Here is a 25,698-nt window from a genome sequence, read left to right as displayed (position 1 = left end):
AAGTCCCCGCACGCTCGCAGCCCCGCTGGTTCCTCGCGCCCCTTACCGCCTTGCCGCCTGTGTCCTAAGTTGATCCTCCAAGGTGCTGCCTCTACCAACGCTCACCAGCGAAGCGGCACCCGCGGAGCGGGTGCGGCGAGAGGTGGGCTGGGAGACCGGTGCGCTGCTGGGCTGATAGGCTACAGCGTGGATGAAGCCTGGAACCTCCGCTTGTGAAACTGAGTAAGTGTCCCGCAGAATGGTAGGGGAGGAACACTTTTAACAGCCTGTGATGGGCGGGGGGCGGGCCAGCAGGGAGAGCGGACCGGAAGCTCTCCGTCGGTCTTGCAGGGACTTCTGGGAAATGAAGTCCCCGCACGCTCGCAGCCCCGCTGGTTCCTCGCGCCCCTTACCGCCTTGCCGCCTGTGTCCTAAGTTGATCCTCCAAGGTGCTGCCTCTACCAACGCCCACCAGCGGAGCGGGTGCGGCGAGAGGTGGGCTGGGAGACCGGTGCGCTGCTGGGCTGATAGGCTACAGCGTGGATGAAGCCTGGAACCTCCGCTTGTGAAACTGAGTAATATCTAATTGGATACTGAGTCACCTTATCAGCCCCTGTACGGTGTACTCCGCGGGTGCGGCGAGAGGTGGGCTGGGAGACCGGTGCGCTGCTGGGCTGATAGGCTACAGCGTGGATGAAGCCTGGAACCTCCGCTTGTGAAACTGAGTAATATCTAATTGGATACTGAGTCACCTTATCAGCCCCTGTACGGTGTACTCCGCGGGTGCGGCGAGAGGTGGGCTGGGAGACCGGTGCGCTGCTGGGCTGATAGGCTACAGCGTGGATGAAGCCTGGAACCTCCGCTTGTGAAACTGAGTAATATCTAATTGGATACTGAGTCACCTTATCAGCCCCTGTACGGTGTACCTTAGGTACCCAGGGCATAGGTGCACCCAGGGCCTACCAGGGGCTGAAGCATGTATTATGCCACCCCTGGCTGGCCATCCAAATCTGACACAACTGGCTGCACAACAGCTGGGGCAAGGTGGTGTAATCACCCTTTGCTTTAGATATAGTATCTCTATATCTAACCCTAAAATGGACACATATATTCCTATCAGTCACTCCTATGGCAGGCCTTAACAATCCTGAAGGCAGAGTGCTTGGAATTATGTGAGATGGTGCTCTGGCATGAGCTGAGCCCGTTTGCAGCTTGCGGAACCAAGTCCTAATAGCTGTTCCATGATAACGCCTACCATATACTCTTAAGTGCATTATAATCCTCGCGGTTATTTGCTAACGTTAGTATTGCATTATCAAAACATGTTGAGTAAGGTGTCATACGAATTGGAATACTACCCCCTCGCCAATTCTGGGGACGGGGTTAGCATTCCACCCTTCTAGAGGGACACGACATGGATGTAACTGTGAACCCCGGTTAAAGTTAACTCGAGCCTCAGCATCACAAAATGGATGCTGCCACCACAGACACAAGTCTGACCTCCTGCTGCTGGGAGTCCTTCCAGCGAGGGAGGCTAGGACAAAGGGATTCCTGCCTTGGGAGGTGCTAGCACCACCCCAGACAGGATTTTGTGTATTAGGTAGGACAGGGCTGAAAGGAATGAGACATGCCTGGGGCACACCAGGTGTCCCTGTGCATATGCCGGTCCAAACCAGTTCCTGGGGCACTCCAGCCCCAGAGCTGGCACAGGACCGGACAAAGGAAAGGGGGTGTAACCACCCCCCTTCCTGGTCCCACCCAGAGGAGGGACCTAGTCGTAGTGCAGCCCCCTTTAGCTGAATAAAGGTAGGAGCTGAACCCATTCCAAATCAAATTAATCTTGACAACTTCCACGAAGAACTCTTGACCTTCGACCTCCTGAATCCAGAAGACTGAAGAATCTCCCCTATGGTCAGGGAGTGACCATCCTGCTTCACAGGCACCATCAAGCTCCTGTGCGGTTTGCTGCAAGTCCTTCCATCCAGGAATCCGACAACTCAGCTCCTCAAGACCCGGACCTCCAGACCTCTCTGACCTCTACCCACATCCACAGCACAGCTGGGACCCGTGGGTGCGACGAGCAACGTGGAGACGGCCATCTTGTGAAAACCTGCACAGCGCTTCCAGCACGACCGCCGAGGGATCCTCGAGTGAGTGCATTGGGGACTGAGAAGCCCCACACCGACGCAGCTCCTGCATCAAAGACCAGCCCCCCAGCATCCACGAGATCTGCGTGGGGCCCTTTTGCCTGGTTGCTGCTTGTCCTGTTGTCTGGTCACTTGCCAGCTGGCTCGTGACCTCTGAGACGATGATCCGAAGAAACCAACACTGCTGGTCTGGTCCCCCAGACTGGCCCTTGCTTCTTTGTAAAAGAGAAGCACCCTGGACCCTCCTGGTCCGCACCAGACGCCATCTTTGTTCCACCACGTGGCTTGCATTAGCCAAGGCCTGTTGTCCCGATCGACGATCCGAAACCGCCAACAGCAGCAGACTACGTGGGACAGCTCGTGCCTCCAGCCTGGTTGTGAAGAGCAGCTCCTGGTCCGCGCAGCTACAGAAAGAAGCGACCCTTCCTTCACCCGACTGCGGCGACAGCATCTGGTTCCCTCCTGGTTCCAGCACCGTCACTGGCTAGTGACCGAGACTCTGTCCCCTTGCCTTTCAGGACTCCTTCTTCTAAGTTCCATCCTTGGAACCACCGGACTCCTCCATCTGGCTGCCTGCCAGCAACTCCTTGTTTCAGGCATCACCGGGGTCAACGCAGCAAACCCGACGCAACTTCAGCCCTATGCACCCGCAGCCTGTGGGTTAGGTAACTAAAGCTTCTAGGTGCTGAAGCCTGTGTACACTATCCTAGTGTTCAGGTCCACTGTTGTTTTCCCTCCATCCAGCCGGGTTCGTCCGGAATCCGTAACTTTCTAAACTGTACGATCCATAGACGTTGGTACGCATCCCGCGTGAGAGTTTCCTCTCTGCACCTGAGTCCCGTGGGCCTCCTGCTCCTTACTTACCTAGTTTGTAGCGTAGTCCCAGTGATCCTCCAGCCTCTGGATCTCCTTACAGTACTTTCCTTCCTCGCATTTCATTGTTTTGAGTATATGGTTTGCGGTGCCCCTAGGGCGCACTTGTAAATATTGTGCAAACTCGTATTTCCTTTTGAGTATTGTCATGTGCTTAGCCCTCTGACCTCATAAAGAGTTCAGAGGTGTATGTTAGTTAATAAATATCTGTTTATTTTCATAACTACCTGTGTGGTGTCCTTTTCATTTGGTATTCAAAGGTTATATGTGGTAAAACAGCTGGCTTCACATGCCATAAAGAGTTTAGCCTAAAGACTGCTTTTGTCCACGCTACTAGGATAGCTGGTCTATAAGGTTGACTTACAACCAATCACCATAAGGGTTGTTTGGACTGATACAAGGTGATCACTAGAACTAGTGAGCATCATATATCAGGCCAACTTATCACATCCCCCCCTCTATCCTACACTGGCATGCTGAAGTACCCAAATGACCACAGAGAGAACAGAAAGCACTGCACTGCGCGGAGGGTATTACAGAAGTCTTGAAAATTCCCCATAACGGACCATTGGGATCTGATCCTCAGGAACAAGGCACCCGCAGCTCAAAACGACTCCCAGACCCCTGAGGCCCACAAGTCAAGTCAAGTCAAGTCAAATAATTTATATAGCGCGCTACATACCCAGAGGGTCTCAAGGCGCTTGAGGGAGGGTGGGGAATTACTTGTCGAATATCCAAGTTTTAAGTTGCTTTCTGAATGCTAGGTGGTTCTGAGTGAGGCGAAGGTGAATGGGAAGTGAGTTCCAGGTTTTGGCTGCCAGGTAGGAGAAGGATCGTCCTCCCATGGTGGTTTTGTTGATGCGAGGTACAGCAGCCAGGGCTTGGTTGGAGGAGCGTAGCTGGCGGGAGGGGGTGTAGAAGGAAAGTCGTGTGTTGAGGCATTCGGGTCCAAGTTCGTAAAGTGCTTTGTGTGCGTGGGTTAGGAGGCGGAATGTTATCCTCTTATTGACGGGGAGCCAGTGGAGGTTTTTCAGGTGACTAGAGATCTGGTCTTTACGCAGGATGTCTAGTATGAGTCTGGCTGCTGCGTTCTGGATGCGTTGGAGTTTTTTCTGAAGTTTTGCGGTGGTACCGGCGTATAGGGTGTTACCGTAGTCCAGGCGGCTCGTGACCAGTGCGTGGGTGACCGTTTTTCTAGTTTCGGTGGGGATTCAGCAAAATGTTTTTTTGAGCATGCGAAGAATGTTGAAGCAAGATGATGAAACGGCGTTGACTTGTCTGTTCATCGAGAGTGAGGAGTCTAGGATGACGCCCAGGTTCCGTGCGTGGTCCGTCGGGATGGGTGCTTTTCCAAGGGCCTCTGGCCACCAGGAGTCATCCCAGACGGAGGGGGAGGTACCTAAGAGGTACCTAACACCCACCCCCCGACCATTGCCCCGCATGCACCTCAGCCCCCTCACGACACACTGACATGGTTTTCACCACGCTATCGGCGTACTCATACATTTGCTCCTCCATATCCCTCCTCCTTGGACGCTATCTTTATTACTTTTTCCCCAAAGAGTTTCATGGGGGGGTGGGGGAATGGGTTTTAACTTTCTGGGTTTTGTGTTCCTGTTACGTCAGTTAGTACAACAAGACGCACTGAAGTGGACAACAACACCTTAGTCTGGTAGGAATTGCACGGACGGTCCCGCCAGTGCAAAACTCTGCCTCCTTACATATTGTGTATAAGTGCATTTTGGACTGATACTGTACTGTGTCTGCTTCTTATTGTGTCAATAAAAATTGTATTGCCTCACAATGTGCTGCCATAGATGCCGCACCTTCATTTGCTGAGCCATAGGTAAGCTGACCTCAATAGTCCCCTACCTAGGCGCAGGGAAAAAACGTTGCCCCTTTGCTTCAGCCCCCACCCCAAGGTCCTCAGCTATCCTTTCCTCTTGATCTGCTGCAGGGTGGGAAACAGGCCAGAACTGCAGCCTCCACTCCGCCACCTGCAACTCTCCTGGGCCTACCAAGGCCTCTCCATGATTTACTAAATTGTCACATCCTGCATTGCACAGTATGTGCGGGGACTCCTGAACTTCCATGTTGTCCTCCATCTTTTGCTCACTTAAATACACATTACTGTCAAAATGTGCCGTGTAGCAAAACCAGTGGAACAGCAGAAGTGTAGGCTAACACACACTCACTGGACCACACTGCACTAATGAATAAGGCTGCCCTACCCCTCACCCTCACCCTTTCCCTAACTGCCATTAAAACCCAGCCCTTCACTAAAATCTGAATATCCCTGACCTACCAGCTATGGGCTGCACCATTCACCCGAAATACCCCGGATGAGATGTCATAGGCACCCCCCCTTTATCTCTCCCCCAAATCCAAATATCCCTGACTACCATGTACTAGACTGCTCCGCTAACCCGAAATACCCTGGGTTCGTTGTCATAGGAACCCCCCTTTATCTCCCTCTCCCCCCAATCCAAATATCCCTGACTTCCATCCCCTGGACTGCACCACTCATCAGAAATACCCTGGGTGAGAAGTCATAGGCACCCACTCTCACCTCCCCTGGTTACCGCCACTGGCATATATGCTGATGGACTTTGCCTACCTGCCTATGAGGAAAGGCTGTTGCATGTAGAGTGGGATGGCCACTTATCCAGATATACTGGGAGGAGGCCTCTGGGACCTTGCCTAAAGTAGTTTTCTTTTTAATTGAGTCAGACCCTCCCTAAAGCGACTTCAGTGGGCCTACTTAATGACTTGGGTCTTGCCAGAGTCGCTAAAAATCCTCCTAACCTGGTCGTACTTCCAGCTCAATGATTCGTGGCTAAGCATTGTAGACCCACTACTGCAACAATGTCTAAGAGGCATGGAGAAGTTGTAAGTGCCTATGAACCCAATGAGAAGCTGCCCTCGTAAACACCAAAAGATCTGAGGAGCTTGGTGAGAATACTTTGCCATGGAATCAGCATATATGGCATAGTTGGATGTGTGGTTGACTCCGATTGGTGTATGTACACCGCAATGATTTGTATTACTTGATAAATTACTGCAAGGGATGTCCGGATGTGACTGTGTGAGCTCTGTTGTTTTATTTTTTTCATGGTGTTTATAACTTGATTAAGTACAAATAAAGTCATTTATAAAAAATAAAAAAATGAGAATATATAAGTGTTGCGATACAGCATGTTCTGTATGTCATCTGATACATTAATCTAATGTGTGCTGACATAATCTATATTAATTCTTTTTGTAGGTTTACATCCGGGTTTAGTTTCTATATTTAAAAGACTGCTACTGCTTGCATGCATCGCTTCTTGTCTCTTTAAACAGACAAGGCAGCTGCGGGGGAGGGCAACTTAAAAGCTACCTCCCAACCCACCCCCATCCGCCCACAACAAGTTGTCTGCCTGAAAGGCAAGAGCAGGGCTGAAAAGAAATGGAACTTAAAAGTGGATCCTTGCCAGGCTGTAGAGACCTTTTTTCTATGAAACCTTTCTTTAAGTGTTTAAAAGCTTTAATATTGATGGCCTGTCAACTTTGTCCTGATTCCTTGGCTTTCAGTTAAAAGGTTTTTGTTGTTGTAGCTTATGCAGTTGCTCTGTTGCTATGGGAACCTGACATCGAAATGACGTTTCTCTGTTTAAAAGCTTTTAACTAAATTCCTGCCTGTCAGATGTAGGCCCCATTTTATGCTCTCAAGCTGTTGCAAAAAGGTTTCATATGTGCTGTTGCTGCTCAGTTGCTCCAGGCACACAGGCCTGCCTCCTCCTGCAAAAATCTCAAGCAGAATTCTTCCAGTGTATATTAAGAGCCCTCTTTTAAAACCCCTCTCAGACCAGCAGCGATGGCCGCGGCCGACATCAGTTACATGCTTTCTTCTCAGAATGAAAAGCACAGGAGGGCTAGGAACTGGACTGATGCCGAAATGCGCGGCCTGATGCTCGTCTGGGAGGAATATTTTGACGAGCTGAAGCAGACCAAGAGGAATGCCAAAGTTTACGAGAAAATGGCCAACAAACTATTTGAAATGACAGGGGAGCACCGCCTGGGAGAGGAAATTAAAATTAAAATTACTAACATGACGTTTCAGTACAGGTAAGACGATATTCACATACATATATATATATATTTTTTGCAAGTGCTGGTTCTGCGTCCGTGTGATACTGAGAACAAAAATATGAAAGAGAGTGGGCTTGTTTTGTTTATGACACAGGCAGGCAGCATTGGTGTCACATAACTGCATCATTTGCAGCAGAGGGTGTTTTTGCTGCGTTGGGTTCCTGAAGTGCTGATGCAGGCTGCTGCAGGGTGCATTTTAGTTGATACCCTCGCACCTTGGAATGAGCGCGTGTGTGTGTGTGGGGGAGGGGCTGATTCACACAGTTCAGCGCCTTTTGCAGAGCAGCCGAGGCGTTCTTCAATAGACTTAAAAGTGAAAGTTCAGTCTCGAAATGGCGGCGGCCTCCAGTTTAAGATTTCCCGGGCTTTGGCCCCGCCTGACGAGGTGCTCCGCGTGGAATCCAAATCTTCGCGGGGGGGAGGGGGGGGGGGGGGGGCGTTGGGAGGGTGAAGGGGTGCGGGTGCCTGCTGTCACCGACTGATCACATCAGAAGGGGGCACTATAAGGGAGCTCGACTGCTGTAGCTGTTATCATGGCTGGGAACCAATGTGCACTGGGTATACACGCAGAAAGGATGGAATCATGGGGAGGGAAATGGAACAAATCGCAGTTTTCAGGCAATTAGACTTCTCATCGATTCTGGGTGCTTTAAATGGGATGTCTTAAATGTGATTCTTAGGCTAAACCTGTAGAAATCTGTATTTATTCAAATTAAAAGATGATATAGGGAATATTAGGGCATTCCAAACAGGGCGTTTTGTAATTCCAAGCGAGCAATATTCAATATTTCAGCCCACCATATTTGTAACTTAGCCGGGCCCGTGGCGTTTTGTAATTCCAAGCGAGCAATATTCAATATTTCAGCCCACCATACTTGTAACTTAGCCGGGCCCTGACAGCACAATCCAGAACCTCAGAGGCAGATTTACAAGGCCCTTGCGCCACTTTTGCGTCACTTTTAACACAGGAAAAGTGGCGTAAGGGGCTTGTAAATCTGCCCCTCAGGGTGCAAACATTGACCTTAAATAAACTACACATACACTCATTTAAATTAAATCATGTGTGTGTGCCCACAAAGGCATCTAAGAGGCACAGTACACCGCCCTTCAAATGCTGTGTGTCAGAACAGTGTTATTTCGGGGACCCAGACCAAGACATATTTCTGGACCCCTGTATGGAAAAAAATAAAGTTTTCTTACCCATATCCTACCAATTCAAGCCATTACTATGCCAAACAATATTCAATGATATGTTCAACTTTAACATGGCAACACCAAAACAGTTGAATTATGTCATTTCCTGGACCCCAAAAATTATTAAAATGACCCACAGTAGCGAGGTAGAAGTAGGCAGAGATGGAGATGGGTTTAGATATAGGAATAGGATAGATAGAGGTCAATTGGGTAGATAATTCCCTTTACCGGTTTCCCCCTAGATGGTGGGGGCCCTGTGCAATTGCTCACTTTGACCATACCATTAAAACTTCTCTGTGTCACATCCTGTTCAGAGGGCCACAAACAAGCAGGAGCTACTGAGCCCAACCATGGAAGTTGAGGCCATTTACTCCTGATGTCCTGGTTCCGGACCTATTATGGATCCGAGCAACTGGGCCGAGTATCCCTTCAGCACGTGAATCTTCATAATAGCGTGGTCCTAGTAGCCCAAAGCTCCCTTGGTGGTAGATAGATAGATACAGGATGGGTGGACACAGGCTCACAACTCAAAATACACACAGTAGCAGCAATAAATGATTGTCCAGACTAATACTAACTTTTATGAAAAAGAAGTATTTTATTTTACCATTAACAACACAAAGGGTAATAAAATATTCACAAGCAACTACAGTCCCGCCCAAAGTGGGGGGTAGAACCAGTGGGGACCAATTGCTGAGTACAGCAAGTGGTCTGGAGAGGCTCACAAAGCCTTTCAAGCTTCTCCTTCGTGAACCCTGCCCTCCTAGGGGAGGAGGGTTGGCACCTCGTCCCAGGATGTACCCAGGGGTCCGGAAACATATCTGGGGGTGGCAGCCTCAGCAGCCACTCAGTCAGGTCACTGGGAGTTGGTCAAGTTTTAGGGGGCATCTCTAAGATGCCCTCTGTCGTGCATTTTTCATTAAATTCCACACTGGCATCAGTGTGGGTTTAATGTGCTGAGAAGTTTGATACCCAACTTCTCAGTCTTCAGTATAGCCATTATGGTGCGGTGCAGTTCGTTATGACAACCTCCCAGCACCATATACTCTTAATGGCAGCACTGCGCTTACAGTGCCCAGGAATGGACCAGGGTACTGTATGGGTACAGGGCTCATGCACATGTACCCTCACCACTGGCATACGGCACCCAACTAGAAGGGGGACAGATGTATGCGTGGGCAGTGTTTTGTGGGCATAGCACTTAGGGATGTGTGCCATGTCTACTATTTGTTTTGTTCTGCATCAAGACACGCAGCCTGCCAAGGCAGTGTGTGTGTCAGGACACAGGGCCTCTAAGGGTGGCACAATAAGTGCTGCAGCCCTTAGGGGTTTTCTCTGGTCACAGTGCCCTGGATACCTAGGGTACCATTTACCAGGGGCTGACATGTGGCCATAGATACCAATTTGGTTTAGGTTTCAATGCAGTTTTAGGGAAGAAACACAGGCCCTGGGTACCTGGTTGGCAGGAGCCCCGGGCACACTCAGTCAAAGCACTTCAGCAATTCAGCAAAAAATGGGGGCATACCATGCAAGAAAGAGAGCACTTTCTCACACCTTGTGCACTGTAAATCAATGGGCATCATGAAGGAGGCCAAACACGGCAGAATATTTGGAGAGCTGGAACAGGAGCCTGGCAGCAGAGTTCTGAACCCCTTAAAGGCTGATCCTGGTCTTATCTGCTCCCAAATATAAAATGTTACCTTAAACTACCCTGGACAAAATCATGGCCTGGATGATGGTTCTTTGAGCAGGGAAGGAAATATCCACACGATCTTTTGAATCCATTTCATAATGGTAAAGCATGAGGAGGCTACCTTGGTTGGTTGAGGCTTTATGGGCGGAGTGAAGTCTAACCAAAACTTGTGGTTCTTCACTTTGTTAGGGGGTCCGGGAAGAGTCCCAAGCATGGAAGGCCAGAGTTGGGGATTCCTACCTAATAGTGTAACCTCGGTTTTGTCACCAATCAACTTTGGAGATTCGGAATGCATCCAAATGGAGATAGGGCATAGGCAGGAGTTGAGGTCTTCTGAGGAGGCATCCTCCTCGGATGACAGAGAAAATGATCGGAGTGTCATCATGGTATGAAAAGAGGGTGAGGCCACAGCTTTCCACTAAGTTCGGATTTAGTGCTATACTCCTCTCTGAATCCAGAGTGGGAATGATCAAAGGACTTCTGAGCTTCAACAAATGAAGTGAGCTGGGTGATTACATGCTTCTTCAGTATCTTGGAGAGAATGGGCAGCAAAGAGATGGGCCTAAAATTGAACCAATTGGATGGATCCAGGTGTTTTTGTTTACAGGGGGATCACAATGGCATGCTTCCAGGTTTTGGGAATGAGCCCCTCATGTAGAGAAAAGTTCTACAGTTCAACCAGGGAAGTCATGAGGTGAGGACTCAAAGTGCTCAGTTTGGCTGGGGGGAAAGGATTGAGCAGGGAACCTAATTTAACTGACTCTACAGGTTCAGAAATCCCAATAACTCTATAAGGGGGGCAGCGAGTGTAATTGAGTCAGCATTTGCCTCATGGCCGCGTGAATGTTTTTCTTTAAGGAAGATGGGGTGGGAGTAGGAAGTGAGCTTGTGCTCCCGGGCTGGGGCTTGGCAGTGCTTGCTGTGGCTAGAGCAAGTTAAATATTTGTAACTTTGTCGACAAAATAAACCGCCAGCTCTTCGCATTTGGCTTGTGATAGCGCGAGGGAGGATACTGTGTTACTGGGGTTTAACAGGTCTGGAACCACTTTGAAGAGTCTTTTTAGGCAGTTTTGGGCATTTGAATTTTTTTGGGAGAACAATGAGGCATGGACATTTCTACAGTTCATATGGTAATTGTTCAAGGTTATTTTATATTTTGATTTAGAGTTTGGATCGTATAGCTTCCTCCACTCCCTTTCGAGTCGCTTACAGAGATTCTTTTCTTCCAGTAGGGACACATTAAACCACGGGGCGGGTGCTGCCTGGACACAGAATTTGGCTGGTAGAATTGTGTCACGGGAGCTTTAGAGCCAGTTATCAGCTGTGGGCTGATCACGGTAAACCTGATGTGCCAAATGGGGAGCAGTATTAGAGAAACAGATATTGTGGGAAGGAATGTAGAGTTTAGCCCAGTTTGTAGCCATAACTTTAGGACAGGTAGTTGAGCGGCAAAAAGAGGAGTAGTGGGGTATGAAGAAAGGCACTGCAAAATGGTCTGTCCACAAATAATGGCATAGCGAGGTAGGGAGCGAGACCAAAGACACTGGAAAAAATAGGGTCCATCATTTGACCCGCTTTGTGTGTGGGGTGTGGGGTCGGAGTTCAATTAATTGAGATTTATGGCACCCAGATCTTTTTTAAGACTTTGACTTAGTTTGCATGTGTCGTCTTCAAGATGCATGTTTAGGTCTTCTGAAGGTGTTTATAATCAAATGTATTGATTTCAGAACATATAAGCAGGTAAGCAAGAACACGGAAGACAACAATTCTATTACATCTATAAAAATAAAGCATCCCACAATCACATCCCCAGAGGTACAAGTCAATTGAGTGGTTTAGCTAATCATTCAAAGCCCCCCACAGGGACCAACAATTTACCCCACACCCTACAATATTTCTTAGGGTATCCACGTGCCACATACAAGGTCCTTTCTTGGGTCGCACACCAGTCCACTCCCTTGCGCCACCTCCCCAGGGTCAGTGGATCGGGCATTTCCATGGCACCGCTATGTCGCGCTTGGCTACAATCATGGCCTTGTTGAAAAATATCTTGTAATTTCTGGACCCTTCTAAACCATCAGTGATCCGTAATAGTGAGTGTCGTGGGTCATGGGGGCCCTTCCATCAAAGGACTTCTGTGAGGTCTTCCTCAATGGCCCCCCCAGAAACTGTCCAATTTAGCGTACCTCTCGCAATGGGAAAGGCCTTGGATAGTATGCCGTTAACCCGGACATGCGCGTGCGGCTGCGCGTTGAGGACCCGGAACAGGGCCAAGAATCGGGTAACGAACCCCATCTCAGCTAGCACCTCGTGCAAATAAGCCCAGTCCACCGAGTTGAAAGCTTTTTCGAAATCTATAAGAAGAAGAGCTAAATAAGGGGTAAGTAAGTGTCGGTGGACCAAAGCCAGTTGAACCCTCCGAAGACAATGGTGGGTCGTATGTATGGGCATAAAGCCACATTGGTCCGGGTGCACCAATAAGGACAGATAAGGCTTCAGGCGCAGGGACAAGATGGTGGCGAATAACTTGATCTCCGTATTGAGGAGGTATATGGGATGGTAGTCTGAACAAGAACGGGAGGGAGTCTGGGATTCTGGGGATGACCACAATAGTGGCACTGTCCGTCTCTGAAGGGAAGGAGCCTTTTTCAAGGGCTACTCGGAAGAGACCATCCAGGTGGGGCAAAAGAGTGTCACGGTACAACGCATAGTATTCTTGGGGGAGACCGTCTGGTCATGGAGTCTTGCCCGATGACGTGAGGGAAATTGACTCCTCGATTTCTTTCCTGGATATGGGGCGGTCCAGGTCTTTCTAGGCAACTATCTCCAACCGAGGAAGACGTACGTTACCTATTGCAAGGAGGATATGAAGCGGTAGGTCAGGAGTTTGCGCTGCGTATAAACGTCGATAGTAAGCAGCGAATCTGCGGGCCATCGCCAATCTGGCACTGTGTAACAAGCCCCGGTCGTCTACCACCTCTGGAATCATACGATTTGGCCTGGGGTTAGTGGCCAACCTGTGCAAAATCGTACAATTTTTGTCTCCCCACCTGTATACCCTCGCCACCAATGACCTCCACAGGAATTTGGCCGCGTCCAAGGATAGCTGCCTGATCTTGGCCCGTAGGTCAGCGAGTTTGCAGCTTTGGGCGGCGTCTTCAGACTGGGAAAGTGGTTGTTCCAAGCGAAGTGCCTGCTCCTCTCTTGAAGTAATCTCTGCTTCTTTAGCTTCCCCTTTGTGAAACCTCTTATGGTCCCCTTCCCTGCCTCCCACAGGGTACCCGGGGAGGACACAGAACCTGCGTTGGTGAGAAAGTATTGCTCAAGCTCCTTCCCAACTGCCTTCTTAAAGTTCTTGTCTTAGACGAACCATGGGTTCATCCTCCACGTTTACTGGGCTGAGGGGGGTGGGGGGGGGTACCTGTACACAGGCGCACTGGAGAGTGGTCTGAAATTCTTCTAGGTAGGATGCGAGTGTCAACAATCACCGAGCAATCAGTAGCGGGGGCAAAGATTGCGTCTATGCATGCCTGTATGTGGTGGGCTGTGGAAGTGTGAGTGAAGTGGCTGGTGCGCCGCTGCCAAGTGCACAATACATCGAGGAGGCCTAAAGATGCGGACCAGGTCTTTAGCTGTTTTGCTTGCACCATGCGGGAAGCCGAGGGAGGGCCCGTAGTGTCTATGGCCGGGAAGAAGACTGCATTGAAGTCTCCACCAACAACAATAGTGCCTAGAGAGAAAGTGGTTAGTAGGGCCGCGGTTTGTGCAAGTGTGGGAGCAAGCATCGAGGGAAGAGAGTACATGGACACGAGATTGAGGGGGAAGCCAGCCAAAGAGACAGAAATTGCTACAAAAGTCCTTGGGGGTCGTGGGTCACCTGGGAAAGGACAAAGGGCAGAGCTTGTGTCATAAGGATGGCCACCCCACGGGAGCCTCTGGAGAAGCCCTAGTGCCATACTCTGTCATACCCATAGCGAGCAAGAAAAGGACAGCAATTACCCATGAGGTGTGTTTCTTGGAGCAGGAGGATGTCTATGTGAAGTCGCTGCACGTAGCGCAGGACTGCTGTGCGCTTGAGCCGGTTCAGAAGACCATTGACGTTCCATGACAGGACATGAAGTGACGTCCCGAACGTGGTCTCCTCGGTCATGGCGGGCGCTTCTTGGGCCTAAGACCTACCATCTTGTAAGGCCGCGTGAACACACATGGGTGCCCATAGGTATATGATTGGCTGCATGCGCTAAGGGCGGGTGTGACCTGTGGAGAAGATGCAGATGTCAATCCGTGGAAGCTGAAACCGCAAAACAAGAACAACAACAATCTAAAAGGAACCCCCACTCCCTTTCCCCCCTTCCCTACATTTCGAGAACAGAAGCATCTGTCGACCCCCCATTTAAAAAAACAAACTAGAACGCTTGGGTTAGTTGCATGGAGGACCCCTCCAGAAGAACGGATCAGTAGTGAATCAGCAGTAAGAAAGTGTAAATGAACACAGAAGTCTACCAATGTCAAAGGACCCCGCCCGTGAGGTGTCCCTCCCCAACAGTGGACATGCTGCAAACCTGGCCCTGTAGGTAGTTAGAGAGTAGGAGTGAGGGAAAGGTCCGAGTCCATCTCGGGTGGGCCCGCCTGGGCCAGCAATGAGTATAAGCCCGGTACGTCTTCGGTTGATCGGATCCTATTGCGGGGTGAAGAGTCGGACTGGCTGGAGAAGTCTCGAAGACCCGGATCTGCCTGTGCAAGTGTCCCTGTGCATGTATTCGAGCCAATGTGAGTGAATTAATTAATTGTGTGGCTGCCGGCAGAGAGGTTTCACAGTGCATATGCGCTGCACATGTTGCCGATGGTGACTGTTTGCACATCAGTGTCCCATGCGCTTGGCTGCCCGTGTGTCTCAGTGCGTTAATGTTGTTAATGTTAATGTTACCGGATTTCTAAAGCGCATAGCTGCCCGTGAGCGTTCCAGCGCTGAACCATTACAGATGGAATGAAGAGGGGGGAAAGCTCACGGGAACAGCCATGTCTTCAGAGATTTTCGAAATGCCAGCAGGTTGGGTTGTGCACGAAGGTCAGAGGGAAGGGAATTCCACAATTTGGACGCGTTGTACGAAAAACAACGACCTCCTGATCGTGCTCTATTGATCTTGGGTACTCGAGTGAGGTGGGCATTAGAAGATCGGAGGGGTCTGGAGGTGGTATAAGGAGTGACCAGATCTTTAAGTATAGGGGGGGCTTTTCCGTTAAGAATTTTGTGCGTAAGGCAGAGCGCCTTGAACTGCACTCTTTCTATGACGGGTAGCCAGTGCAGCTCTCGGATAGCTGGTTTGGCCGAGCAGCGGGTCTTAGTATTGGTCAAGATCCTGGCGGCGGCGTTTTGTACTACCTGTAATTTAGTTGTAACTTTCTGTGGTACGCCCAGGTACAGTGCGTTGCCGTAATCCAACCTTGACAAAATAAGGCCTTGGATCAAAAGTTTCCTTGATTGGAGAGGGATCAGTGGTAGGATTTTTCGGATTGAGCGCAAGAGACCGAAACAAAATCCAGCCGTTTTCCTTGCTTGGGTTTGCATGGTGAGGTTTTTATCTAGCCATAGACCGAGGCTTTTAATCTCGGGCTTGGGAGTTGGAGGTTTACCCATGCAGGGGGGCCAAAGAGAGTCTGGGTGGAAATGGGCCTGATTCCCCATCACCATGATCTCCGTCTTGTCGCTGTTAAGCTTCAAGTGAGATCTGTCCATCTAGCTGACTATGTCTCTCAGGCAGGAGTAGAGGTCTATGGTGGGATTTTCCTGCTGGGTGAGAGAGACCACCAGCTGCGTGTCATCTGCGTACGTCAGGAGTTTTATCCCATGTGGGGTGACTATCTTTTCCAGGGGGGACATATATACGTTGAAGAGCGTGGGGCTCAAAGAAGAGCCCTGAGGCACTCCACAACGTCTCTTTAGATGTATAATTGCCCTCTATAACCTGGAATGAGCGGTCCTGAAGAAACGATTTCAGCCAAGACAGGGCAGTGCCTGTGATCCCAAGATCGCTAAGTCGCTGGACTAGGATCTGGTGGTTGACCGTGTCGAAGGCCGCGCTCAGGTCCAGGAGGATCACTGCCACTGATCCTCCTGTGTCCATGATCTTCCTGGCTTCCTCGACCACCGTCACCATCGCGGTTTCAGTGCCCTGGCCCGGGTGAAAACCTGTCTGTGAGGATTTAAGTAATTCATTTGTTTCGAGATAATTAGACAGCTGGGAGTTGATGAATTTTTCTGTAATCTTGCTAGTGCACGGAAGGAGGGAGATCGGTCTAAAGTTGGAGAGGTTGAGGGGGTCTAAGTTAGGTTTTTTAAGTAAGGCCCTAACCTTCGCCTTCTTCCAGCTAGGGGGAACCAGGCCGTTGGTCAGCGAGGCATTGATCACATTTACCAATGGTTCGAGAATGGTAGGTGCAACCAGCTTTAAGATTTTAACTGGAGCGGGGTCAGATGGTGAGCCACTTTTGAGTGAGTGGAAAATGGAAGACAGGGTGTCAGGACTTATAGGGGTGAATGAGTTAAGTCCCGTGTTAAGGTAGTTGCCCTGCAGTACAGGTAGCGATGAGTGGTCTATCGGGGAAAGGGGTGGGAGTAGCTGTAAAATGTTTTGGATCTTTTGATCAAAAAACGTAGCCAGTTCGTCACAGTGGTTGTTTGAGGGGTCAATCGAGCCTGTGGATTCTGGTGTTTTGAGAAGTCGTTTGACGATTAAGAAAGTCTCCCTCGATGAACATGATGCCGAGCTGATTTTCTCTTGAAAAAAAGCGGTCTGGGCATTTTTCAGGGCTTTTTTATACGTAAGAATAGACAATCTGTAGTCCTTCTTGCGGTTAGGGTCGAAGTCTTTCCGCCACTCTCTTTCGGCTTTCTTGCAAAGTTTCTTTAGCTGGCGAGTCTCCTGGGTGAACCATGGGGCAGACTTTTTTTTGGGAGAAACGTGTTAAGGGAGTTTTCAATCCAAGAGGAGCACTCCATATCTGCTGTGATAGGGTCTGTTTCCTGGGTTGGTTTGCAGAGTTCCAGGGCCTGCTTCCACTTATCAGTGTCTAGTTAGGCCCAGGGACGCTTAGGTTTGTCAGGGGGTTTATTGGGAAGAGAGATGTTAGGTACTTCCCACCTGAAAGGGATGAGTAAATGATCCGACCATGGCAGAGGGATCGGGACATTAGTTTTAAAGTCATCAATGTTGCTTATGATGGGGTCGAGTAAATGTCCGAGCATATGCGTGGGTTGATCGCTCTGAAGGTGGAGCTGAAGAGTCGCTAGGTCTGCAAGTAATTCTAATGCAGTATTGTCATTGCTGTTGTCGAAATGTATATTAAGGTCCCCTAGGACTATCATGTTAGACGAGGTGCTAGACAATATAGTTGAAAATTCCAACAGGGAACTACAGAATTGGCCCAGAGGCCCTGGTGGGCAGTAAATGAGGACTCCAGAGAGGGAGTTGCATGGAGATAGTTGGATGTTAAAATGTACATTTTCACAATTCGATAGGGGACTGTCGTGAAATCGACATGTAAATTGGTCCTTATAGATAATAGCAATCCCTCCTCCCTTTCCCTTCGCTCGGTCTAGATGTTGCAGGAGATAGCCCTGAGGGAGCGCCTGAACGATGTCATATTCCGAGTCTGGGCAGAGCCACGTTTCTGTGAGAAACAGGATTTCAAGTTTCTCCTCTTTTAGTAGCATATGTATTTCCTGGGAATGTTTGGGTAAAGATCTACAATCTAATAGAGCCATATTAATGATTGTCGGAGGTAGTTGGTTCTTCAATGTTGGGGAAAGTTTAAATGGGCAATGTAGACATTGGGTACATCGGCTCTCACCTTTAAAGGAATTGGTGCAGGAGGCCTGTAGGGGCTGGTTCAGTTGTAACAGAGAGTCCCTGGAGTATGACAGCCTTCCTTGAGTGGAAAGGTCCAGGGTGCCTGGACCTAGGCTAGTTCTGGCGCGGACGGGCGCAAACGGGCTTGCCTTCGGCGCGCAAACGGCGCGCCCGCTGCGCTCGTCCGCTGCGCTTCCGGAACATGCACATATTTGTAGGGAGGGAGCAATGCAAGAGGCGTGGCCTCGAGTGGGCGTGTCCCAGTCAGGGAGAGGGGAATGAAGTTGGCGGAAAAACGTCAATTTTGTCCTTACCAGTGCTCGTTTTTCAGCAGGAAAGGGTGCCTGCACACTGCAGTGATGTGACATGGAAGGTGAGTGATTTTAAAAGCAAAGTGAAATTTTACAGTTTTAAAACAAAGTTATGCTCAGGTTCCTTGCTACTCCCGGCTGTGCCTCAGGAGGGTTCAAAAGTTATCTAAAGCGCTAGCAGTCAGTGCTTCTTTTATAACTTTGAAGAGGGGGGGCGTGGCCTAAAAGTGGGCGTGTCCCAGTCAGGAAGAGTGGAATGAAGTTGGCGGGAAAACAGCGATTTTGCCCTTACCAGTGCTCGTTTTCCAGCAGGAAAGGGTGCCTGCACACTGCAGTGATGTGACAGGGAAGGTGAGTGATTTTAAAAGCAAAGTGAAATTTTACAGTTTTAAAACAAAGTTATGCTCAGGTTCCTTGATACTCCCGGCTGTGCCTCAGGAGGGTTCAAAAGTTATCTAAAGCGCTAGCATTCAGTGCTTCTTTTATAACTTTGAAGAGGGGGGGGCGTGGCCTCAAAGTGGGCGTGTCCCAGTCAGGGAGAGGGGAATGAAGTTGGCGGGAAAACGTCAATTTTGCCCTTACCAGTGCTCGTTTTTCAGCAGGAAAGGGTGCCTGCACACTGCAGTGATGTGACAGGGAAGGGGAGTGATTTTAAAAGCAAAGTGAAATTTTACAGTTTTAAAACAAAGTTATGCTCAGGTTCCTTGCTACTCCCGGCTGTGCCTCAGGAGGGTTCAAAAGTTATCTAAAGCGCTAGCAGTCAGTGCTTCTTTTATAACTTTGAAGAGGGGGGGCGTGGCCTCAAAGTGGGCGTGTCCCAGTCAGGGAGAGTGGAATGAAGTTGGCGGGAAAACTGCGATTTTGCCCTTACCAGTGCTCGTTTTCCAGCAGGAAAGGGTGCCTGCACACTGCAGTGATGTGACAGGGAAGGTGAGTGATTTTAAAAGCAAAGTGAAATTTTACAGTTTTAAAACAAAGTTATGCTCATGTTTCTTGCTACTCCCAGCTGTGCCTCAGGAGGGTTCAAAAGTTATCTAAAGCGCTAGCAGTCAGTGCTTCTTTTATAACTTTGAAGAGGGGGGGCGTGGCCTCAAAGTGGGCGTGTCCCAGTCAGGGAGAGTGGAATGAAGTTGGCGGGAAAACTGCGATTTTGCCCTTACCAGTGCTCGTTTTCCAGCAGGAAAGGGTGCCTGCACACTGCAGTGATGTGACAGGGAAGGTGAGTGATTTTAAAAGCAAAGTGAAATTTTACAGTTTTAAAACAAAGTTATGCTCATGTTCCTTGCTACTCCCAGCTGTGCCTCAGGAGGGTTCAAAAGTTATCTAAAGCGCTAGCAGTCAGTGCTTCTTTTATAACTTTGAAGAGGGGGGGCGTGGCCTCAAAGTGGGCGTGTCCCAGTCAGGGAGAGGGGAATGAAGTTGGCGGGAAAACGTCAATTTTGCCCTTACCAGTGCTCGTTTTTCAGCAGTAAAGGGTGCCTGCACACTGCAGTGATGTGACAGGGAAGGTGAGTGATTTTAAAAGCAAAGTGAAATTTTACAGTTTTAAAACAAAGTTATGCTCAGGTTCCTTGCTACTCCCGGCTGTGCCTCAGGAGGGTTCAAAAGTTATCTAAAGCGCTAGCAGTCAGTGCTTCTTTTATAAGTTTGAAGAGGGGGGGCGTGGCCTCAAAGTGGGCGTGTCCCAGTCAGGGAGAGTGGAATGAAGTTGGTGCTGCTACATGTATCCGCGGACCTTGCAGTTTGTCAACAGGAGGTGAATCATTGTTGCTTCATGCATTCCACTGCTGTCAGTCACAGCATCCACAAGTACGTCAGTCCTATCTAGATCTCATTTTACGGCTCTTTTAGTAGCTGCAAATTCAACTCTCTCAGCACTTTCATTAAAAACCAACATAAAAAATGCAATAGGTCTCGCCTTTGATTAAGTTAAAGCCATTTGCTTTGCTATACAATACCAATAGCATAGCAAATGGCTTTAACTTAATCAAAGGCGAGACCTATTGCATTTTGTATTTGACTTTCAGGGGGTAGCAAGATCAAACAGTCAAGGCTTACTCTAGAAGGCTGGTCATGATATATATACAATTGAATTTCATTAATGCATTTGCAGCATGGAACAATTATGTTGTTTAAGCACTATTGTCTTAAAAAAATGAACTATTTCTTTATTATGTTTAGTTCAGTTGCTTGCATAAATGATGCTCCTTTCTCTAAGGCTATGGTGGGTGGAAGCCCAAGCGCAGTCTCTGGTTTGAGAGGGAGGCTTGCACCGCACAATAGTTTTACTTTAGCTCCTGTGTGCACACCCTGTGATTAGGCTCATATGGCAGAAAATGGCTACCAGTTATGAGGTGTTTTGGCGATGAGCTGCACAGGTTAACAAAAGGATGAAGTAGCTGGCGTGGTTGGAAATACTCGTGGTATCATCAGATGAATTGAGATGCTGTCAGCAGCTCATGTGAAAGGTCTCTTTGGTTTGCTTGGGGACTTCAGGCATCTTATAGCGTCCACTTTGTTATACCCTACTTACTTGTATAACATGTACTCTAGCCCTGCTGCCTCTAGCTGCTCAGCCTGAGTGTGAGTTGGTCTTAGAATGTTGGTGTGCCTGTGATGCGCGGAATGCCTGGGTGTCTGAGTGGGATGAAGGTGGCAGTTAGAGATGGGCTGAGCAGCTAGGAGGCTGCTCCTGGTGGGGATGGTACCACACTAGGCTGGTTGGAGTCAAGACAGATGTATCCTGAACTGAAGACTTAATAAAGAAGAGCTAAATATACATCCTGGCTCCTGGTGTCTTTCTACATAGGACACAACATATTTTTGGGCACGGGCAGACTTGAACCCTAGAGACTCTTGGTACAGCAAAGAAACTAAGGAACTACAAGAGAAACCAAGAGATCCTACAAGCAACTACAACTATAAAGAAGGTATTTCCAGGCAAGCTAGCGTCAGCCCCACCAGTGTCCTTCCAATGGACAGCCCCAGCGAGCAGTGTCACCACCAACTGACACTACAGCCTGGGAATACTACAGCAACGGTGAGTTGGAGGGGTAGTTCAACTACAACCGGTTTTGGTGTTCCAGCCACAACATTTTCAATATAAAAGCAAAAGTGAGTTGGAGGAGTAGTTCAACTACAGCCACACCTGGTGTTCCAGCCACATGGTAACGTACAATAGTGTTTGTGAGTTGGATGGGTAGACTCTCTTCAACCAGGTGTTGGTGTTCCAGCCACATCACACAACTGTGTGAAGAGTGTCTTTAAAAGAATAATAAATGAATAAAATGAAAAGGCACAATTTGGGATGTCAGAACTAACAACGTACAGTTGCTGCACAGAATCAAATTGCAGCACAAGAAGGTTTAAAGAGGTCTCTAGATGTCAGCTCCTGAGGCGAAGTGTCAGCTCTATGTCTTTGGCACCCCTTTGGATTCTACACGTTTGATGCTGTCTACATTGGCACAGAGATCTTAATAGCACAAGGTTGGCACTACGTGTTAATGCGGTTTGTGAAAATGGGGGTCAGCCTCTATGTAAGGGCATTTAAGTGAGGGTGTCATGGTTCCTGGCAGCACCAGAGTAAGAGCAAAGACCAGTCCGTGTGTTTTCCAAGCACAGGGTAAGCCAAGCCTGGCGAAAAGATGACTGCAATTTTATCTATGTGCTACTTTGGCAAGGTGTTGTTTGTGAACTAAAGAACAACTTCTGCTTTTGGGCGCTGCAAGAAATATGGCATGGTTCATGTCTGCATGGGAGCTGTGATCCACTCGTTTTGAGTCTTTCACAGAGTCTGCAGTCTACATTTTATTTATTATTGAGGAGTGAAACTTTCAATGGAGCCAGTCTATATTGTAGGTCGTGTAGTGAATTTGCTTCTTCCGGACATTCTGCTTACATGATTGGCATACCAGTGAGTTATTTTTACCATTTATTTTCTCTCACAGTCCCCTCAACATTTGGCAGTTCAACTGCCTTCTTGTAATTCGAAAAAGAAGGCGCGCGCTGTGTTCAGCTCAAGCGCACTCATACCTGCACTCTTTATGTCTCCGTGGATCTTCGTGACGCTGGCGACGATTTTCAAGTGTTCAGCTCTTTGCCTCAATTCCGCGTAAGCACTGACATGCCTGGAGCCATCCGGCGGGACGTCTGCAACATACTGCCATCTTGTGGTTGGCAGTTTTCACCGCATTTTGCCAATCGCTGTTTATCTACATCGTTACGCACACAGAGATGTGCGTATTAGCTGGGTGTTTTCAGTCAGCCTTTAGCATGGTCAAAAACGGCATGATAAGCCTCAAGCTTCTTGGTAATTCTTTGGCAGAAATGTAAAGGTACATCTTAATCTATTTTTTTTTACTCTTCTTTGAGCCCTCGTGGTGTATGAGGACCATGTAGCTGTTTTGTGTTTGAATTTTTTTTGTGTGACACTGTTCTAGTGGATTCCTCCATTTCAAATATGTCGGAGACAGTCTTCTTTTAGTATGTTCACTGATATGTCCAGCTTCTTGAAGAGAGCTGTAATAACTTACCTCTACACGAGTGCCAATTTATCTCTGTAATTCATCTGCACACTACGAGTACTGTGGTCCTCTTTCTATTTAACTCAAGGACACGCTGGAAGAAACATGTTGAATGCGATGTTGGTCTCTGCCTATCTCTCTCTTTGTAATGTTGTCGTGCATTCTCACATAATATGTTTCAGTGTATATTTCTACAGTATTTGATCTATCTTGGGTGGTGTGTAGTTTACGAGGTTTATGATTATTTTTTATGTCTCTAATGGGGTGCACAGCATTAGTGCTTGTTTATGTATGCATTATTTTAGTGACTCATTGCTTTTTGGGGTGGGGCACATAGGTCTACAGTTAATGGAATTGTTTTACTGTTTAGCTACCTAACAGTTTTGTGTGTTGTGATGCCACATGTGTATGATTTATTGAGGTTGGGTTTTCCTTCATTCCTTTTGGGTGAGCCGATATTTAAAGCTCACCCTCGTCGCGCAGCGGTGACGCGCAGCGGTAACGCCTGACTCACGCCTGAGTCAAGCCAGAGTCCTGCCCGTCTGCGCCCGTCCGCGCTTAGGACGCGCGGACTACGGCAGGACCCTGTGTTTTGTCACTATGAGAATTCTGTACTCTAGTCAGGACCTCCTCCGGATTGGACATAGTCTGCCTCCCTGCCCACATTCAGATCTGCATCCCTTGTGTGGTCCCCACCCTTGCCCATGTGGTCGGTGGGAACTATCAGCACCGCTGTTAGCCCCCAGCCAGGTACCATTACATCGGAAGAAGGCTCCGCCTCCTCCTAGTACCTTCAAACTTTGGCACCATAATGTCAGGTCTCTGCCGAAGCACCATCGAGACATATACGAACTGATCTCGTTAGAAGGCCCTGATGCCTTCTTCATGACGGAGACCTGGCTAGGTGATGAGGACGTGGCCATTATCAACTTGGCCCTTCCTCCGGGCTATGCAATCCACACCCTAAATCGTAAGGGAAGAGGAGGTGGTATAGCCGTAGCTTTTAAAAACTGCCACACTTGTACCTGGAAGCCCATGGACCTGATCGGAGCTGAGTGCGCCCATTTTTCCATCAGCGTCGGACACACACAAACCTTATCAGGTCTTTTGATATATCGGCCCCCAGGGAGCGACTGTGCCTTTAGGAAAGCTCTTCCTGAGCTGGTCAGCTCTCTGTCTTTGTCCTCCTCCAATATAACCATCATCGGCGACCTCAATATACACTTTGATGCCACTGATATGCCAGCGGTTAGTAGTCTGCTGGACGATCTCGAAGCAGTGCAGTTATCTCAACTGGTCCGTCTTCCGACCCATGAGGGTGGTCATACCCTTGACCCGGTTTTCACTAACCTTCAATTGGTCGAGGTCTCTCCTCCTAGACCTATGGGATGGAGTGATCACCATCTCATTGAGCTCCGTGTTACTACGACAACACGTCATACCGGGAAGCCTGATAAAACATCTTTCAGGCGCCCCTGGAAAAAGCTCAAACTGGAGGACTTCCACCGTTTTTTGGCCACCTCTCCTCTGGTTCTTAAGGAGGACGTCGCAACTGGTTATAACATCTTCTGCGACTGGATTGTCCAAGCGCTTGATGCACTTATTCCAGCTAAATGGAGCAGAAATCGCTCTTCTCAACCTAACCCCTGGTACACAGAGGCACTTAGACGGATTAAAGCTACCTGCCGTCAAGCCGAAAGAGCGTGGAGGAAAAACTATGACAGAGATCTAAAGGTACACTACCTGGCGAGGGTTAAGACTTATCATAGAGCTGTCTGTCGGGCTCGGGCCGACTACTATGCTGGAGAGTTTCAGGCTAGTTCCAATCCGTCCAAGCTGGTCTTTAAGGTCTTGAAGGAGCTCACTGCGAACAGACTTCCTAACACGGAGATTTGCTCCCTTGCGCACTGTGATTTGTTAGCCAGTTTTTTTGTGGAGAAGGTAAATACCATCTACCGTTCTTTTCCCAAAACTGATCCTGACAGTACGACTTTTACATTGCGTACATCACAGTGCCTGACTATTCTTCCCATACCATCGGAACTGGAGTTTAATCTACTAGTAGCCAAGGTTAAGTCTGGTTCGCCAGATGACCCTTTGAGACCGGCCCAGTTTCTGGACTCTGCGTCTATTTGCCTTCCGCCGATTCGAAAATTGGTGGATCAATCCCTCACCACCGGGTCAGTGCCACCTAGTTGGAAGGCGGCCTGTGTTATGCCCATCATAAAGAAGCCGGGATTGGATCCAGTGAAGCCGGAGAGTTATCGACCCATCTCCCTTCTTCCATGGGTGACAAAGATCACAGAGGCCCATGTGAATAACATCTTAACGAAACATCTGAACTCTGCTCACTTTCTGGATCCCACACAGAATGGTTTTAGATCTGGCCATAGTACAGAGACGGCACTCCTATATATGGTTGAACACCTCCGCTCTGTACTAGATGCAGGTCATACGGCGGCACTGGTCTTATTAGACCTAAGTGCCGCCTTTGACACTGTATCCCATACCATTCTTATCCGCAGGCTTGGTGAGGCGGGCATATCTGGCAAGGCGTTGGATTGGTTCCAATCGTTTCTCTCGGAACGATCATTTCAGGTAGTAGTGCCACCGTTCAGATCAAAACCTCACGCCATTACTCAAGGAGTTCCGCAAGGCTCGGCGTTGAGCCCCACTCTTTTCAACTTATACGTCCAACCTTTGGCGGCGGTTGCGAAGAGTTGGGGTCTCACTATGGTATCTTACGCCGATGATACCCAGCTAGCAGTGGTTCTCAATGGGGACTCTGACCAGTTGGCATCCAACTTTGCGGATGGTTTGAGGGCTGTTGCTGGCTGGCTTACCACCAACTGTTTACAGCTCAACGCCCTCAAAACTGAGGTGATGGTGTTAGGGAAACATCTAGATCTGTGGGGCGCGAACTGGTGGCCTAACGAGTTGGGTCCCCCGCCTAAACCGGTTTCCGAACTTAAAAACCTTGGCGTGTGGCTGGATTCC

General features: G+C 48.8%; 1 protein-coding gene across 1 annotated transcript in view; it reads left to right on the top strand.

The window, feature by feature from the left end:
- The first annotated feature begins 6,774 nt into the window (after window positions 1–6,774).
- The window catches only part of MSANTD1 (Myb/SANT DNA binding domain containing 1), a 143,110-nt gene continuing 124,186 nt past the window's right edge, over window positions 6,775–25,698 (top strand). The window contains exon 1 of the mRNA XM_086964156.1: window positions 6,775–7,106. Coding sequence (XP_086820282.1) covers window positions 6,856–7,106 — 251 coding nt within the window. The 5' untranslated portion in view covers window positions 6,775–6,855. The remainder of the gene's footprint in view (window positions 7,107–25,698) is intronic.

This window comes from Lissotriton vulgaris, chromosome 3_2 (assembly GCF_964263255.1).
Source record: "Lissotriton vulgaris chromosome 3_2, aLisVul1.2, whole genome shotgun sequence".
Taxonomy (NCBI): domain Eukaryota; kingdom Metazoa; phylum Chordata; class Amphibia; order Caudata; family Salamandridae; genus Lissotriton; species Lissotriton vulgaris.
Note: the sequence above shows the minus strand (reverse complement) of the source record. Positions and strands in the feature narration are given on the sequence as shown.